An 18,273-nucleotide genomic window follows, 5' to 3' on the forward strand; every position below is an offset into this window, starting at 1 on the left:
CTTGTCTGGGCTAAGACCTCCCAAAAAATGCTCCACAGAAGCAGTGTCCCGCAGTGTCCAACAATTGTTCTTTACAGATTTCTTACAAAATACGACAGAAGGACCAATGCATAAAAGATGATTCCCTCATAAATAAATGTGTATTTTCAAAACAATAGCAGATTTATGTCTAAGGAACAGTTCAGTATTTCAGTGGGTACAACACCAGTTGTCATAGGTATAAACTTATTTAAAAAACAAAACAACAAAAATTCAATAACAGCTATCATGTATCCACAGCTGTTTGCTACTATGCTTATTTTAAAAGGGGATGGCATTGTTTAGCATTTTAATAACAGAAACAAAGTTTGCAAATCTTTAATGTTGAAAAAGAAACTGGGGCAGAAGTAATGTGAAAAATGGTACTCTGCCAATTTCAAAGAAACAGAATCTGAGACATTATAATAGTATATTGAATGATTTTATGCTTTCCAGTGATTGTACTTGTTTGAAAGTCTCAAATATTTGTATTCTTATTATTTACTTGGGGATAAGGAGATGCAAAAAGACTATTTCCTGACTTCAAGCAAGGGAACGACTGGAAAGATACAAGAAATCTTGTGGGCCATGGTCTATGGTGCTTGGTGGACCGTCAGGTTAAAGTTCAGCAGGCAGCTCCCCAATAAAGCAAATAAAGGCTTCGTGGAGCTTTGGGAATTTTTTTAAACTAGGAAATTTTAAATGTTTTCCTAAAGGCAACTACTACCCAAACAAAAGGTACTCTTTGGCCCAGTATTTCTCAAAGAATGCTTTGTGGTCTACCTACACCTTAATCAGCTATAGAAACGCTTGTAGAAAAGCAGATTCCAGGGCCCTACCACCATAATGCGATTCCTTACATCTAGTCTGAAGCCCAGTGTTTCACATATTCGAGAAATACTTTTGCCATCTTGATCCACAATAAGCACTGCAAGCAGAAATAAGAGGGGACAAAAGTACCTTAACAAAACTTTCAAAGTCATCAATAGTTTAAAATAGTTTCTAATATGATTTTTATTAGAGACAGCTAAAAAAAAACAGTGACTTGAGAGAAATTATATAGATTATACATATTAGCTTAAATTCGCATTTCTCTAAGGACTAATAATGTTGAACATCATTTAATTTATTTACAGTCCAACTAGAAATCTTCTTTCATAAAGTGTCTATTCAAAGTTTTTATATTGGGATGTTTGTCTTACTGAGTTGTAAGAGTTCTTTACAGATTCTAGATACATGTCCCTTATCAAATATATGTACTGTGACTATCTTCTCCCTGTTCCTCCTTTTCCTATTACAAATGGTGTCTTTTGGGGAGTGATGTCATTGAGATGGTGATATAGGTTGTTGCTAACTTCAGTCCCCTTCAGAAGAAGATCAATTAGCAACTATCCACGGACAAGAAACTGTTGTGAAAATTCCAGAACACAGGGGTGAGGATGAAGAACCCTCCCGGACCACAGAGACTGAAGAGGACAGTGCATCAGGAAGGTAAGAGGAGTGGCTACACTCTGATCACATCACCTCTCCAAGGCAGGCACAGAGCCACAGTAAAAGGGTCTCCTGGGCCTACAGTGTCTCCAGAGGAAAAGAGACCAAAGTGGACATCCAGCTCCCTCAGTGTAATGGGTTGCTTCCCAGAAGGCCCACTCAGGTCTTGTCACAAGAAAGAGGACTTGACCACTGGAGATCATGCTGGGATCCAGGGGAGGACAGGATATACAGCAACCAGCACTTGGCAGACCACCCTCCTCCTTGCAACAAAACCCAAGTGGAGATCTTAGACAGTGGCTGTGCCCATCTGCAAAGTTAAGCTAATGGCCCTGTCTGGCCAGGGATCTTAGTGGACCATGCCACATGATTTGGGTCCCCACCCAATGAGCTGTACCAGCCCCAAGCCTGTTCTACAGCCTCACCAGGGCTGGGAAGCACATTAAAAGACCTGCCTAGGATTGAATATAACCTCCAGCCCCACCCAACCAGTAAGCATAACTAGAACAACTGGGAAGCTGCATAGCTCAACCTGTAGCCCTGTTTAAAATGGCACTTGGGCGGAAAACTCAGCCAGTGGCTCAGCTCACCTGTAGAGGTGAGCTGGTGGTCCCGTCTGGCCAGGGAGCTTCGTGGGCAGCTTTGCTAGATTCAGGTCCCCAGCCATCAAGTCATAATGGTTATGGAGCCTGTTTTCTGGCCTCATCTGGGCAGGGAAGCAAATTCATAGTCTCGCCTAACTGCTGAGTATAGCACCCAGTCCTGCCCAACTTAGAAGCATAAGCAGAAAATGCAGGCACTGTGAAGTCTCTGTTCCAGCTGTGCATGGACAGGGAACCAAGTCGGTAGGTCTACCCAACTGTTCTCAGCCAGTGGCAACCCTGCTGACATCAGAGGTCCACTAACATCCTTGGCCAAACAGAGACCTGGATAGTAAGCCCCACTTGCCCATGGACACGATCAGCTGATTCATCAAGAACCCCAAGTTAAGTTGACTAAAGAACTGTCTCTGCAAGGACACAAAGACAATTAAACAAAATTTTTAAAAAATGCATGAATGAAATGAAAAGTTCAACAAAGAAAGAGGACTCCTTTTAAATGAGTTATATTTAATATATAAAAACAACCAAAAACAACCAGGTGTTTGTAAAACAACAACCAAACAGAAATCCTAGAGGTGAAGAATATACAATGACTAGACTGAAGAATTCAATGCAGAGCTTCAACAAAAGATCTGACCAATCAAAAGAAAGAATCAATGAACTGAAAGGTCATTTGAAATTATCCAACAAGAGGAGCAAAAAGAAAACAGAAGGAGAAAAAGAAAGCATGCTGGATTTATGGAATAACTTTAAGAGAAACAATATATAGTTGATCCTTAAACAACATGGGTTTCAACTGCATGGGTCCACTTATATGTGGATTTTTTACAGTATACTACTTTAAATGTATTTTCTCTTCCTTAAGGTTTTCTGAAAAATATTTTTTCTAGCTTACTTTATTGTAAGAATACAGCACATAATACACAAAACATACAACATATATGTTAATTAACTGTTCATGTTATCAGTAAGGCTTCCAGTCAACATTAGGCTATCACTAGTTTTTAGAAAGTCAAAATTGTATGTGGATTTTCAAATGCACAGGGGGTTGGTGCCCCTAACCCCCACATGGTTCAAGGGTCAATTATAGTTTTCAGTGTATGGATTTCAAAGTTTTTTTCATAAATTTATCCTCAAGTATGTAACATCTTTTGAGGCTACTATAAATGGCATTTTTCTGTAACATTTTACTTTTGCACTTTTTTTTTTTAAGATTTTTATTTATTTGAGAGAGGGAGAGCAAGTATGAGAGTGGAGTGAGGGGCAGAGGGAGAAGCAGATTCCCTGCTGAGCGGGGAGCCCGATGTGGGTCTCAATCCCAGGACTCCAGATCATGACCTGAGCTGAAGGCACTTAACCAACTGAGCCACCCAGGTGCCCTACTTTTGCACCTATAATACAGAAATAGAATTGACTATATACTTTTCAATCTTACTAAATTCACTTATTCTCATTGCTTTTTTGGGTATTTCTTTAGGATCTTCTATACAATCATGTTATTTGTAGACAAACACCTTTCTATTCTTCCTTCCCAAACGATGCCTCTTATTTCTATTTTTTGTACTGACCAGCACATCCAGTACAATATTGAGTAGAAGTGATGAAAGTGGATATCCCTGTCTTGCTCTCAGTAGAAAGAAAGCATTCAATCTTTTACCATAAGTATCATGCTGGCTTTTTTTCCATAGATGCTCTTTATCAGACTGAGGAAATTCTATTTCTAGTCGGCTGAGTGTTTTAAATCATGAAGAGATGTTGAATTCTGTCACACGCTTCCATTTCAATTTCTCAAATTATTAATGATTTCTAATTCTGCTATGTCAAAGAACATAATCTGTGATTGCTGGGTGCAGTGTTTAATAAATATCTACAAAGACTTAGGACTGTTGTATCTTCATGATGAATTCTCTCTTTTATAATGATAAAATGTCTCTCTTTACCTCTGATAATATTCCCTGTCCTAAAGTCTAATTGGTCTGATAGTGTTATTCCCCACCCCATCTTTTTACTTTTAACTTACCTGAATTTTTTATACTCAAAGTACATTTCTTTAAAATCAAATCTCCCTGACCAACAGGGAGAAAATATTGGCAACTCAGGACTACTACCTCTAATAAGAAAGGGTTTAAAATGGAAGAAATAAAGATCAAAGGTCCTATGGAAAAATATGTAGAATAAGCACAGACAGACAATATCAAAGGATAAATATAAACATGGCATAAAATATGCAGAAAGATATACCTCACTCAACTAGAGAAAGACAAACTAAAACTATATGATGACAGAATTTCTGATCTATTAGATTGACAAAAATTAAAAAGTATAACATATTCTGTAGGAAAACAGTGACTCTAATTCACTGATGAGGGGTATGCAAATTGGCACAGCTCTTGAAAGAGAATTTGGCAACACTAACAAAACTACATATGCATTTACCTTTTGACTCACCACTCCCATGTCTAGGAATTTACCCTAACCATGTACTTTTAACAATACAAATTACATATGCACTTATCTTTTGACTCAGAAATCCTATTTGTAAGAATCTGTTCTGCAGATAACTTTCAAAAATATGAAAATACATATACACAAGGCTATTCTTTGAAGCACTGTTTGCAACTGCAAAATACTAGAAACCAATTGCTCATATGTAATCCACATCCACATAATATGGTTATGTTGTAATCCATAAAAATAATGAGAAAGGTCTCTATAGGACATATTTTTAAGTTGATCAAATGAATAAAAAAGCCTATACTATGCTTCCTTTTGCAGAAGAGAGGTATAAAAAAATCCACATGTTTGACACTTTTATACAGATTTGATTTTTTGAATTCTACTGTTTCATATATTTAAAATGAGTGAGTCTTTAAAATAGAGGTTAAAAAGAATCTCAACTGGAAAAAAAAAACCAAAACCAGAAACCAAAGAGCCAAACTTTCTTCGGAATGAACATAACCACAATGCAGATGAGGGTGGGGGAAGGATGGAGTGGAGAAGGATGGAGAGAAAGGTGAAGAACACAACACATGTCAATTCTGAGTAAAATATTTTGAACATATACATTCAAACTGAACAAAATAATAAATTCTAAACACTGCACTTCCAACTAGTAGGTTTGTTTTTCATGGTGGTATGAGTTAACCAATCTTAAACAAATTTATTTGTATTCTAGTATTGAGCAATCAAGTCTATATTCTGTGGATAACTGGAGCCAGATTTCTCATTGCCGGAGAATATACAGAAACAAAAAGGGGAAGGGCAGAACACCACTGTGGTGCTATATTAAAACTGGAGTTATCAGTAACAACTCATGGTTTTTAATATACATAGATACAGAAATGTATGCACAGAAACATTCTTCCTAACTCTAACAAGGTCTAGAGACAATGACACCTCAGTTGCAACGATTCCCCAGCAGCAATGAGTACACACAGCATACAGATCTTAGCTTGTAAATACCCTCCACTAAAATGAAGCACAAGTCTCTGAAGGAGTGGGATGTTCCAGGGCTGTGGCAGGAATATTATGGAATAAGCCTGGAACATCTTGATGTTTCAGAAAGTAAGGAAGTGTTCAATGAACAGGGACATGTGAAAATCATACAGAATAGCCCCAAACATATATGGTCAACTGATTTATAATGACAGTGCTAAGGAAATTCAATTGGAAAAAGACAGTTTTTGCAACAAATGGTGGTGAAATAATTGGATATCTATACAGATAAAAATGAACTTCGACTTTTACCTTACAGCTTCCTTGCATTAGAATGTCAACAACAAACAAAAAACAGGAAAAAAGAATTAAAAAAAAAATCACTAGAGCAGTAATTTCCAGGCAGACTCACCAGTGGTTGCTGTAACTAGTGAGTTTGATGCCAAACAGCATATTTACATGGTTTCAAGGTACTCCTTTGCAAGGTATTTATGAATTACAAAGGAAAAATGGAATAAATAGACATCTTGTGCCTCCTGATAATCAGATGAACTGAGCAGGACACAAATTTAAGTGATACTCCTGCCAAAAATGCATAATCTAAAATGAACAATGAGAAAACCCAAACTAGGATGCTGGCCTCTCCTTTTAAAATCAATAGCCTCTACTTAAAAAAAAAAAAAAAAAATGTCAAGGTCATAAAAAAGACAAATCAACTGTTTCACATTAAAGTTGAGACTAAACAGGCATGAAAATTAAATATGACTGATACCAGCCTGAGGCTTGGACCAAAATTTCTTTTCTTTTTTAAAATAAAAATTGTCCTTAGGGGTGCCTGGGTAGCTCAGTCGGTTAAGCAACTGCCTTTGGTTCAGGTCATGATCCCAGCGTCCTGGGATTGAGCCCCACATTGGGCTCTCTGCTCAGTGGAAAGCCTGCTTCTCCCTCTCCCTCTGCTGCTACCCCTGCTTGTGTGTGCTTTTTTTCTGTCAAATAAACAAAATCTTTAAAAAATAAAAATAAAAAAATAAAAATTGTCCCAACAACGGGACAATTGACAAATTAAAATAAAGTTTATAGATTAAATGATACTATGTGTGTCAGTGTTAATTTACTGATTTTGATACATATTCTCTGCTTTTATAAAATTATGTCCCTCTTTATGAGAAATATACACTGAAGTTTTTAGGAGTAAAGGAGCAACTATAACTGATTTTCAAAAAATTCAGAAAAATAATTACATATACATTATATGTATATATAGAAGGACAGATAGAAGGGAGGGAAGAAAAAGGAAGGAGAGAAGAGGTAGAGAGAAAGATAATAAATGATAAAGTAAATGCAAAATGGTAAGTAAGGAGGAACACAGGTCAAAGGTATATGGGAATTCTTTGTACTATTTTTGCACTTTTTCTCTAAACTAAAATTATTATAAAACAAAAGGTAAAAAAAGTAAATGTAATTTGAAAACTAAAGTACATTTCTTATAGACAGCATATGCTTGGATCTTTCTTTCTTAATACAGTCTGACAACTGTTTTGAAACTGTTCACATTTATTCTAATTTTTGATATAGTTGATTTCAGTCTACCATCTTGCTATTTGTTTTCTATTTTTTCCATCTGCTTTTTATTCCTTTTGTCTTCTTTATCTGCCTTCCTTCAGATCAAGTATTCTTTTCGTATTCCACTTTATATCCATGACTGCTTTATCTGTTAGATCTCTTTGGGTTTTTCTTTTTAAATGATTTTAATATATCTTCCAGTATTTGTTTCATCTTATCACAGCCTAACTCCAAATAATATTATACCACTTTACATATATGTAAGAACTTTACAACTCAGTTTTCCCTCCTCTTGTCCTTTGTGCTATCATCATACATGTAATGTATACAAGTTACCAATTCCATAAAACATTGTAATTATTTTTGTTTTTAAAAGTCAATTATCTCAAAAATTTTTTTAATGAGAAAACATGTCTTTCATATTTATTCACATATTTTCACCTTTTTGATGATCTTCATTATTGTGTCTAGAGCCGTGTTTTCATCTGTAATGGTTATACCTTCAGAATTTAAAGGAACTGCCTTAGCATTTCTTAGAGTGACACACGTTCTTAGCTTTTGTCTGGAAGTGTATTTGTGGAGGATATTTCTGCTGGATATAATATCCTGGGTTGACAGTTTTTTCTTTTGCTATTTTAAAGATGCCATTTTGCTGATTTTGGGTTTGCACTGTCTTTGATGAAGAGCCAGCAGTCATTCTTAGCTTTTGTATCCCTACGTGTAATTTATTTCTTCCTGGCTGCTTTTCAATTTCTCACTGGTTTTCAGCAACTGGAATATTATGTGATTTGGTGTGGTTTTCTTCGTGTTACTTGTGCACTGGGTTTACTGAAGTTCTTCAACAGCCCTCCCCCGCCCCCCAATTCCCGGAACTTAATTACACCTGTGTTAAATTGCTTGCCATTGTACCATAAAGTCACCAAGGGTTTGTTTATTCTTTTTCCATTTTTTTTCTTCCTGTGCTTCAGTTTGGGTTACTTCCATCACTATGTCTTCAAATTCACTCTTTCTTTTGTAATGTCTATGTTGTTATTAATCCTACTCAGTGAAATTTTCACTTCAGAAACTGTATTTTTCAGCTCTAGAGCTTCCATTTTGTTTTTTTATAACGTCCATTTTTCCTTCGTTATATTCATGTTTTCCTGTAAATCACTGAACATGTATAATGGATGTACTAAATTCCCTGTGTGCTACTTCCACCATCTGTCATTTCTAGACGTTTCTATTTTCTTCTTGGTTATGGGTCCATTTATCGGTTCTCTACATGTTCAATAATCTTTGATAAAAAGATTATTTCTATTACATTATTACTATTTTAAGTTACTTTCATTTCCATATGAATTTCAGAATTAGCTAGATTGTAGGCAATTTCTACCAAAAAAAAAGACTGTGGGGATTTTGATTTGGATTGTATTGAAATATATAGATCAATTTGGAGAGAACTGACACCTTAATACTGATTCTTCTTATCCATGAAGACAGTATTCTCTCTCCGCTTATTTGGGTTTTCTTTACTTACTCTTGGTAATGTTTGGAGATTTCAGTGTACGGGTCTTGCACATCTTTGGTTAGACTTATCCCTAGGTTCACTGACTGCCAAATCTACCCAGAGTAGGCTTTGCCTAGGAAGCTGGGGCATATGAGGCCTGTCACTCAGCTGCTGAGCACACTGAAAGAGCTCTCTAGGACACAGAGCTGTGTAGGAAAAGGGGACTGTTCTTTTCACCAGCTGCCCATTCTGATGCCCATACTTGGAAAGGGTGGCAGGAGGGGAGACAAACATCACCTGATTGCCACCAGCCACTCAAAATAAGCCTCTACAGCATGGAGCCTATGGAAAATGAGATCTGTCAATGTTCTCTGTCTGCCACATCCAACTGGAATAGCTGTCCAATCCCAGTGAGCTGGGGGAGATGGGAACATCCACTTGTCTGCCAAGCCCACCAAAATAGTTTTTATTATGAAAGGCAGAACTATGGGGGTGATGGGTGCAGTCTCTAGCTTTGAATGCTATGACCTTCCACACTATTCTTACCAGGTATACATTTTGTTGAATAAATATTTCTCAATTCATTTTAAGTCCTTTGAACAATCTCCAGATACTCTGTCTTTGCTAATTTTAATCATCCAAATGCTTCTTACGGGGAGAAGTCCCCAAGCCCCTCACATCATTTCAGAAATCTCAATTCTGTCACACTTGTATTTAAGGTGAGAATAACGTGATGCTTTAAAAAAATAAGTGAAGCAAACTGGCCTACTCAAAGGAGCTTACCAACATCTGCTTCTGTGGTTTAATGCAAAGTTAGTCCTATCTTTACTTATGCTCACTTCTGGTAAGTTGACTTCTTATCATCAACTTGATACAGTCTTCAAGATTTATGCAAAGTACTTTTTTTTTTTTTTTTGCATATTTGTCACTTCATGTGCAGTTAAAATCTCCAGAGCTAGAAACTAAATCAAAGTACAAACCAAAATGAAATCTTAAAAAACAGCTTAAGGACATTTCCTTTAGCTTTTTCACAAAATTTAAAACAGGGTAATTATTGAAACTGTAAATATTAGCAGATTTTATCTTCCATTAAAATATTACCAAGTTTTGGATCTAACTACAATCTTCTAGATGCTATGGCTACTAAAGGCAACCAAAATAGTTGTACTTAATAACAAGCAAATTATACAGTCAATTAAAGAATCCCAATACCACCTTAATTTGAAAAGTAATTCCCAGCCAAATATTTTTGGCCTATTTCCCAGAGATACCAAGAAACTTAAAACTAGAAGTATCTGGTTCTTCTTATGAACATTAAGCATATACACACACAGATACACACATATATCCTTCTCACCTAGCTGTATACACTTTTTCAGCTCTTATAACAACAATAACAACAGTAGTGTTTTGTTTCCAACCCAAGAGCTCTGCATTAGCTGTTCCTCTGTCTGAAATGCTCTTCCCTAAGACTTTTACCAGCTAAGTTTAAAAACCATTTCAGAAAAACCTTCCTTAACATCCAGTCTAATGAAGCAATGGAGTCCTGTCTATTTCAGACTACTCTCTAGCTGAGTTTATTTATTTAGTGGCTTACTGTCTGTTTTCCCCATTCGAACAGATGTTCCACACCAGGGTAGGAGTCTTAGACTATCTTGTCCATCCAGCACAGTAGCAGTTTTAAAATATGTGCACAGATTCTCTGATACTCCTCTCTTCAAGAGATGGAGCTTAATTCCCCTAGCCTTGGGGGTGACTTTTTATGAATGGAATATGGCAGAAATGATGGTGTGTGACTCTAAGGCTCCATTACAAAAGACACTGTGGCTTCCTCCTTACTTTCTCTTGCATCACCTGGTCTGGGGTCACCAGCTGTCGTGATGGGGCAACACTCAAAGCAGCCCTATGGATGGTTCCACATGGTGAATGACTAGGGCCTCTTGCCAACAGCCATCAAAAACTAAGGCTTTTTGCCAAGAGTTATATGAGTGAGCCATCCTGAAGAGGATCTAGCAGGCCCAGGCCTTCAGATGTGGGTTGATACCTGAACTGTCAACTCAGGAGGGATCCTGAGCCACAACTACTTCACTAAGGTGCTCCCAAATTTCTCACTCCCAGAAACAGGAAGATGATACATGCTTGCTGTCTGAAGCTGCTAGGTTTGGGGGTAGTTTATTACATGATAAGAGATAACAAATACAATTACTAAGTCACCAGTTCTTACAACAAAGCCCGGCATACAGGAAGATCCCAGCAAATGTTTGCTGAATGACTAAGCAAATAAATTATTAAACACCCACAACTTATATTCATATAACATTTTAAAGTTTGCAAACTAGAGTTGCCCAAATAAATCTTTTCATTTGATCTTCACAACCTTATATAAATGCATAACCTTATATCATACATATCAGGCAGAGAAATAATCTTCCCCAGTTTGCAAATGAAAGTCATACTCTGAGCAGTTAAGTAGTTGCTTTCAAGGCCCCACAGATGGTAAACAGAGAACTCAACTCAGGACTTTTGATTCCTAATCTTCCACCACAGGGCTCCACAATCTTAGGAAACGTCAACCATAAAAGATGACCTCATGTCACAAAATATTAAATCAGTACTGGTATTTATTATAATATAATAATATAAAAACACTGATGGAACACTATATGCACATCCTCCACCATTCTACCATAGAGCCAACACATGATTTTTAAACAAAATGTTATCATGTAATTGATAACCATATTAAAACAAACCAGAAGGGGTGAGCCAGAACGAAGGAGAGGAATAGGAAAAAAGAGTATCCTGGAAAATTGTGTTTTCCATGGTTTTACTTCCCACAATTCTGAGGTCAGGAAAGCAGCAGTTCACTCCCCTGCAGATTGTCCTGAAAGCCCTTGGAGCCAAGCCTGTCCCAAAACTAACGCAGATGATAAGATGATAAGGGTAGGTGGTGAGGGGGAAGGGGGAGAGGAAAAGGCAGGAGAGAAAGAAATGGTAGCCAGAGGCTAGCATCTACCATTATACTGCCATACAATCCACTAGCTACAGAATCATTCTATTAGCGGAACTTTTCATGATACAGATTTCCCTGGGGTAGGTTAAGTTTCACTTACAGACTGAGAGTTTTGACCCAAGAGATCATGTTCAGGAATTTTAGGAAAAGATGGGGCTGAATCTATTGGCTTACTAATAAAGCCAGGAGACAGGCAGCATGTGATTATACAACTTGGGAGCACAAACTGAGAAACTGATGCAGAAATGACTAGAGAAGTTCAAAAGACAAAGCGTCCCTCCCAGCAATCTAATGCTCAGTGGACAGTGGCCACGCCCCAAGGAGAGAGACTGGTAGAGGCAGCAGGCTCCAGAGGTGGAGACCAGGCTCTGGAGTCAGAAGCCAGCCTTCACCTCAGCTATGACTTGGGCCTTGTGGATCGTTTTGATGATGCAAGTGAAGCGCATACCTGTGTCTTATGTACCTTGATCCCTACAACCCTTTATAACATCCTTTTCAAGTGTGCTGCTTTCTTCCACAAAGTAGGTTGTGTTTTAACACTTTAACACCTCACTTTTACAACCTCATTAGAAGGGATGTCTTCATTGCCCTTCAAGATGCCTGAAGGCAGAGGCTATGCACCCAGTCCCAGCACTGAGCAGATACTTTCAGAAACTTCATGGAATGCTGGCTAAAAAAGAAAATCCAGGGAATACAGAAGAACTGCATACTTGCTATGCAAATAGAGTGAACACAACACAGGACTGGTAATCAGAAGATGATGAATTCTAACTGAAACTTTGCCACTTTAACCATGAGCATATTCCTTGGTTCCAAGGGTCTCAGCTTCCTTGTGTGTCAAACATGGGGCTCAATAAGACCACCTATCAGGGTCTCCTGTACTTAGAATCCTCTGTAATCATGTAACTTTGATCTTAGTCAAATTTTGAAGCCCAAACCCAAACGCTGACATTTTTAGAGAACAGCTTGTTTTTAAAACTGAAAAAAATTAGAATTTGTTGTTCTACAACTACACATTTGATTTACAACTTTTGTTGTTACACAACTGCACACTTATATTTTCATTCATATTTTATTTTACATATGCATTTTCATTAAAGTTATTCTTACTCAAATGAGAGCTCTGGCAGTGTTTACTTTGTGCAGCACATATTAAAAAAAAACCAGCTAAATGTGTGCAAGCTAGGTTCTGATCATGTGCTTGGTAAGTATGGAGGCTGTATTTGCTTTTTCCATGTCACACATGTTTTAAAAAGACTTATTAAGGGTAATTCACAAATATAGTCCTTTGGGTTTTTTTAGTTGATATGAGGCTCAAAATCTAAATTTAGACCTGTATATTGTTATGGAATGAACTGTATTCCCCCCAAAATCACATGTTGATGCCCTAACCCCCAATGTGATAAGCTTTGAGAGGTAATTCGGTTTAGAGAAGGTCACAAGAATGAGGCCTTCATGATAGTGTTAGTGCCTTTAAAAGAAATGACACCAGAGAGCTTGTTTCCACTCTCCCTCTTTGCCATCTGAGGATAAAAGGGAGACAGCAGCCATCTGTAAGCCAAGGACTGAGCCTTCATTGGGGAACCAATCTGCCGGCACCTTGATCTTGGACTTCCCGGCCTCCAAAACTGTGAAAAATAAATGTTGTTTAAGCCACTCAGTCTATGTGGTATTTTGTGACAGCAGTCTGAGCTAAAACATATGTTTAGTACCTAATCCAGTCTCATACCCATAGGGTATGCATACCAATTTGAACCCAGTAGTTTACTGAATTCATGATCTTGGTCAAATTTAAAAAAAAAAAAAAAAAAAGCGAAGTGTGATGGCTTTAAAACATATCTGCAACACTCTGCCATAGGTAGGTAGGGGTCATTCCCCTCACCCTATTCCCCATCCCCAAATCTTCCCCCACTCTCCCATGCCTTGAATCAAGACCAACCTAAGTGACTGGCTGAACAGCAGCAGCTGACAGAGGTAACGCTACATAACTTCAGAGGGAAGGTCAAAAAAAGTGATACAGCTTCTACTGGTTCTCTTTGGGATGTTCACTCTTGAAATCCAGCTATCATGCTGTGAGGCAGCCCAAACAAGCCTCTGTGAAAAGACCACACAGAAGGGCCCACATGTAGGCACTCTAGGTGACAGCCCAGCTGAAGTTCCAGGTAACAAGCACATCAGCATGCGAGTGAACATGCCTCCAGCTCTGGAGTCTCCCCAGCTGAGGCCTCGATCATCATGGAGCAGAGACAAGCTGTCTCTGCTGTGCTCTGTCTAAACTCCAGGCTTACAGTCTGACGGCATAATAATATGATTGCTTTATGCCAGTAAGCTGGGGTAGTTTGTTAGGCAGATGTGGATCACAGATAAGTGGAACATGAAATCAGAATATAATTACGTATTGATGTAAATTCTTCATTATACTAGGAAAATAACTTAAAGCCAAATCTTGATCATGGATGAATAACATCATCTTCATAAATGTAGCCAATATAATTTCATAGCTGATTTCCTAACTGCTGGAATAAAGCAACAAGGAAGAAGCATAAGATAATAGGTGTGCTTTTCTTCCCACTAGCTTAGCTCTAGAGGAGTCAGAGTTCTAGGGTTCTCAGATGGTCTAGCCAAGGTGGCATCAGGCTAGACGTATTGTGTTCTGGAAATAATCCACCCCAGTCCCAAAAATATTTGGGAAGGGTAGAGGGATGGAAGGGTGGCATTATGTATTTGGCATTTTGTATTACTAATACAAAAGCAGAGAAGTCTACATCTTACTGTTGGCAGGGGGTATGTCTTTTGGGTAGGGTTCATGGGTAAAGCAGGTCTCAACAGAGCATATAAAATTAGGCAGACAGAAAAATGGGGAAGTAGGGCCATGTTACTGCAGATCCGAAAAGAGTGAAAAGAGCAAAACCAGTGAATACTGAAGGAATTTCATTATTGTATTTATGAATTAAGTTTTAAGTTCTTTTTTAAGACATTAAGTTTTAATTGTCTTCATCTGAATATGCGCTACCTCTCTCTCAAAATAAAGTCCTTTGCTGATGCAATCTGCGTTTCAATAGCCTGAGGACATTCAAGGATATCTAATTCATAGCTCTCATTCTCCTTTAAATACCAGCTGCAGACCCTCACTGGGTACGGAAAGGTTATCAGGATAGTAACTTTCTTTTATATTGTCTACCTTTAGATGTGAGAAGCTACCAAAAGACCAAAGAATTTGGATGTGAGGAAGACATCTTCAAATTCACACGCATGTACATATTTTCATAATACCTGAGGGTAAAACAACTCCCTTGTTTGTTATCACAGAGAAGCTGTGTTCAAAAGGGGTCTCTTTCAGTCACAAGATTGGGTTTCACTGCTCTGAATTCCTCCCCCCAGGGCCTGCAGGCAGACACCTTGTAGTAACTGAGGGCAGGAATAGTCAGTCCATAAAAGGCAGCAATAACGATGAGAAGTTACTGGGGAGTTACAAAGCTAATCCTCCCCGGACATGATGGGGGGAAAGGCTACACAATACATCACATGCAAATTCAGATCCAACCTGGTTTTCCATACTTGAAATACATGATATAATGTGATTTATAACTTGCTTTTCCCTCTTCACCAAAAAAGTTGGTGCAAGAGAAGGACAGCATTGCTGGAATCCCCCAAAAGGAACTGAAATTATGTTAGTATCTTATAAATACATAAAATTTTATATGCTATAAAAATATATATATATTCCTTCCTTACCTTTTCTGTTGATACGAACTGAGTCCAAGTGTTGTCTCAGTCTGTGAAAGGAAGAAAACAATGAAAATACTGAGAACAAACCTTTTACTAGAGACATACAGAACATCCAAAATATACTGCAGTTTCAACTTTGATCTTATACTCACTTAGATTTTCAGGTTAAACCCAATCCTTAAATCATAGGAAATGATGTGTCACATTATGTAATTCAAATGAGAGAATAATTTGGGATTAAATTTTAAACACACATGAATACAAAGTAATGTGGTTGATTTTTAAAAGTCTGTCAAACCAATACATCCTGTGAGAAGAGTCCTCTTTACAATCACCTGGTGAGGCTACTTGTGCCTCTCACCGCTCACTGCTTACCAACTGTGTGGCAGGTGCTGGTGCGTAACAGTTCCTGCCACCAGGGAACTCAAGGTTGTGGGGGCAGAGCAAGAGGGAGACAGCCTTTTAAAACTAAAGAAATACAGGGGCGCCTGGGTGGCTCAGTCGGTTAAGCATCTGCCTTCGGCTCAGGTCATGATCCCAGGGTCCTAGGCTTGAGCCCCGCATCGGGCTCCCTGTTCCGCGGGGAGCCTGCTTCTCCCTTTCCCTCTCCCCCTGTGCTCGCTCTCTCTCTCAAATAAATAAAATCTTAAAAAAACACCTAAATAAATATGAAAGAACTATGAAAATGTTGGAAAGGTGCTGTGAAAGAGAATAAATAGGTGATGTGCTTCAATATGTCATGAGGGAAGGCCTGTCTGAAGAGATCACATCGACGCGGAATGTGATCAAGTGTAAAAAAGCTGTGTGTGGAAACAGGGCTGTGTGGTGGTGGAAAAAACAACATGCACACAGGTCCAACTTCAGGAAAGAGCCTGGGTATTCAAGAAACAGGTCTATTTGGATGGAGGTCAGAGGGATGGGGGAAGAAAAGTAGAAATGAGGTTGGAGTGTTGGGCGGGGGCTAGACTATGTTATGTCCTGGTAAGAAGCCACGGGTAACAAGTTTGGAATGTGCTCTACTCTAAATGCAGTACAAGGGGTCTGAAGGAGTAAGAGCGACAGAGACAGACATGGTCTGATTTAACTTTAAAGACACTATTCTGGTGGCAGTGTAGAAAGGATGGATGAGAGGAGAACAAGACAGAAAGCAAGAAACTGGTTACAATTGAGGAAGATAAGTTCTTAATAATATGTGAGAAAATGCCAAAACTCTAAGGAATACCATCAGTGAACTTATCCCAAAAGGTTAGCTTCTATGTGGTAATTAGAAAAAGCAGTAGAGTTGTGGCATTATTTTTCCCATTAGTGTATATTATTTTGGAGACTGTATATGGAAGAAATATGGCAAATGTGGGAAAATAATCCTTATTGTTTGAAAGTGAAAGCTTGGGTGAAGGTGAAGTGTCAGGATGTCTGTAATTTTCTTTAAAATGTTTTAGCAATATGACTTGCATGTGTATGGAAGTATGTGTGTGTATAAAGCAAATATGACAAAATGTTAATCTATCTCAGTGGTAGATAAATGGGTATTTATTCTCAACTCTTCTTATTTTCTGTGCTTAAAAATACGTTTAACTTTTCATTATGAGGAAATTTTTTAAAGTATTTATTTGAGAGAGAGAGCAAGAGAGAGAGAACGCACAAACAGGGGAGAGGGGCAGAGGGAGAGGGAGAAGCAGGCTCCCCGCTGAGCAGGGAGCCTGGACACAGGGCTCAATCCCAGGACCCTGAGATCATGACCTGAGCTGAAGGCAGATGCGTAACCGACTGAGCCTCCCAGGAGCTCCCCAAATTTTTCATTATGGGAGAAAATCTTTGCAAATTATATATCTGATAAAGGGTTAATGTACAAATATATAAAGAACCACTATAATTCAACCTTGCTATTGATAAACAGCAAATAAACAAACCTGATTAAAAAATGGGTGGGGGGCAGCCTGGGCAGCTTAGTCGGTTAAATGCCTCTTGGTTTCGGCTCAGGTCATGATCTCAGTGTCCTGAGATCAAGACCCGCGTTGTACACCACTCAGTGTGGTGTCTGCCAGAGATTCTCTCTCTCCCTCTCTCTCTCTGCCCTTCCCCTGCTTGCATGCTTGCTCTCTCTCTAAAATAAATAAATAAATCTTTAAAAAAGGGGGGTGGTGAACGCCTTGATAGGCATTTCTCCAAAGAAGATATTCAAATGGCCAATGGGCCCATGAAAAAGATGCTCAGTATCACTAATTATTAGGGAAATGCAAAGCAAAACTACAATGAGATACCACCTCACTCCCATCAGAATAGCTACAATCAAAAAACCAGAAAATAACAAGCGCTGGTAAGGTTGTGGAGAAATTGCTATTCTTGTGCACTGTTAATGGAAATGTAAAATGTGGTGCTGTGGTGGAAAATGGTATGGTGGTTCCTCAAAGAATTAAACATAGAATTACCACATGATCCAGCAATTCCACTTCTGGGCATATACCCAAAAGAACTGAAAGCAGGAAGCAGGGACTCAAATACGTGGACATCCATGTTCATAGCAGCATGGTCCATAGCAGTGTGGAGGTAATACAGGTGTCTACCAATGGATAAATGGACAAACAAAATGTGGTTTATATGTACAAAAGAGCATTATTCGGCCTTAAATAAAGGAAGAGAATTCTGACATATGCTACAACATGGATGAACCTCGGAAACAAAGTCTATACTAAGTGAAATAAACTGGTCACAAAAGGACAAATACTACATGATCCTATTTATACGAAGTACTTAGAATAGTCAAACTAATAGAGATAGGATGAAGAATGGTGGTTGTCAAGGGTTAAGGTGAAGGGAATGAGGAGTTGTTTAACGAGTACAGAGCAGTTTCAGTTTGGGATAATGAAGAGGTTCTGGAGCTGGATGGTAGTGATGCAAAAACAAATAGGAATGTATTCAGTGTCACTGAACTA

General features: G+C 38.3%; 1 protein-coding gene across 3 annotated transcripts in view; it reads right to left on the bottom strand.

Moving 5' to 3' along the window:
- TMEM131 (transmembrane protein 131) overlaps window positions 1-18,273 on the bottom strand; it is a 228,844-nt gene that overhangs the window by 125,910 nt on the left and 84,661 nt on the right. For 2 of the 3 annotated variants that reach the window (XM_027621084.2, XM_027621085.2), the window contains exon 3: window positions 15,347-15,387. In XM_027621084.2, coding sequence (XP_027476885.1) covers window positions 15,347-15,387 — 41 coding nt within the window. Of the gene's footprint in view, window positions 1-15,346; window positions 15,388-15,492; window positions 15,663-18,273 lie in introns of those variants that run through there. The other variant, XM_027621086.2, reaches the window with a different exon arrangement.

This window comes from Zalophus californianus, chromosome 8 (genome assembly GCF_009762305.2).
Source record: "Zalophus californianus isolate mZalCal1 chromosome 8, mZalCal1.pri.v2, whole genome shotgun sequence".
Taxonomy (NCBI): Eukaryota; Metazoa; Chordata; class Mammalia; order Carnivora; family Otariidae; genus Zalophus; species Zalophus californianus.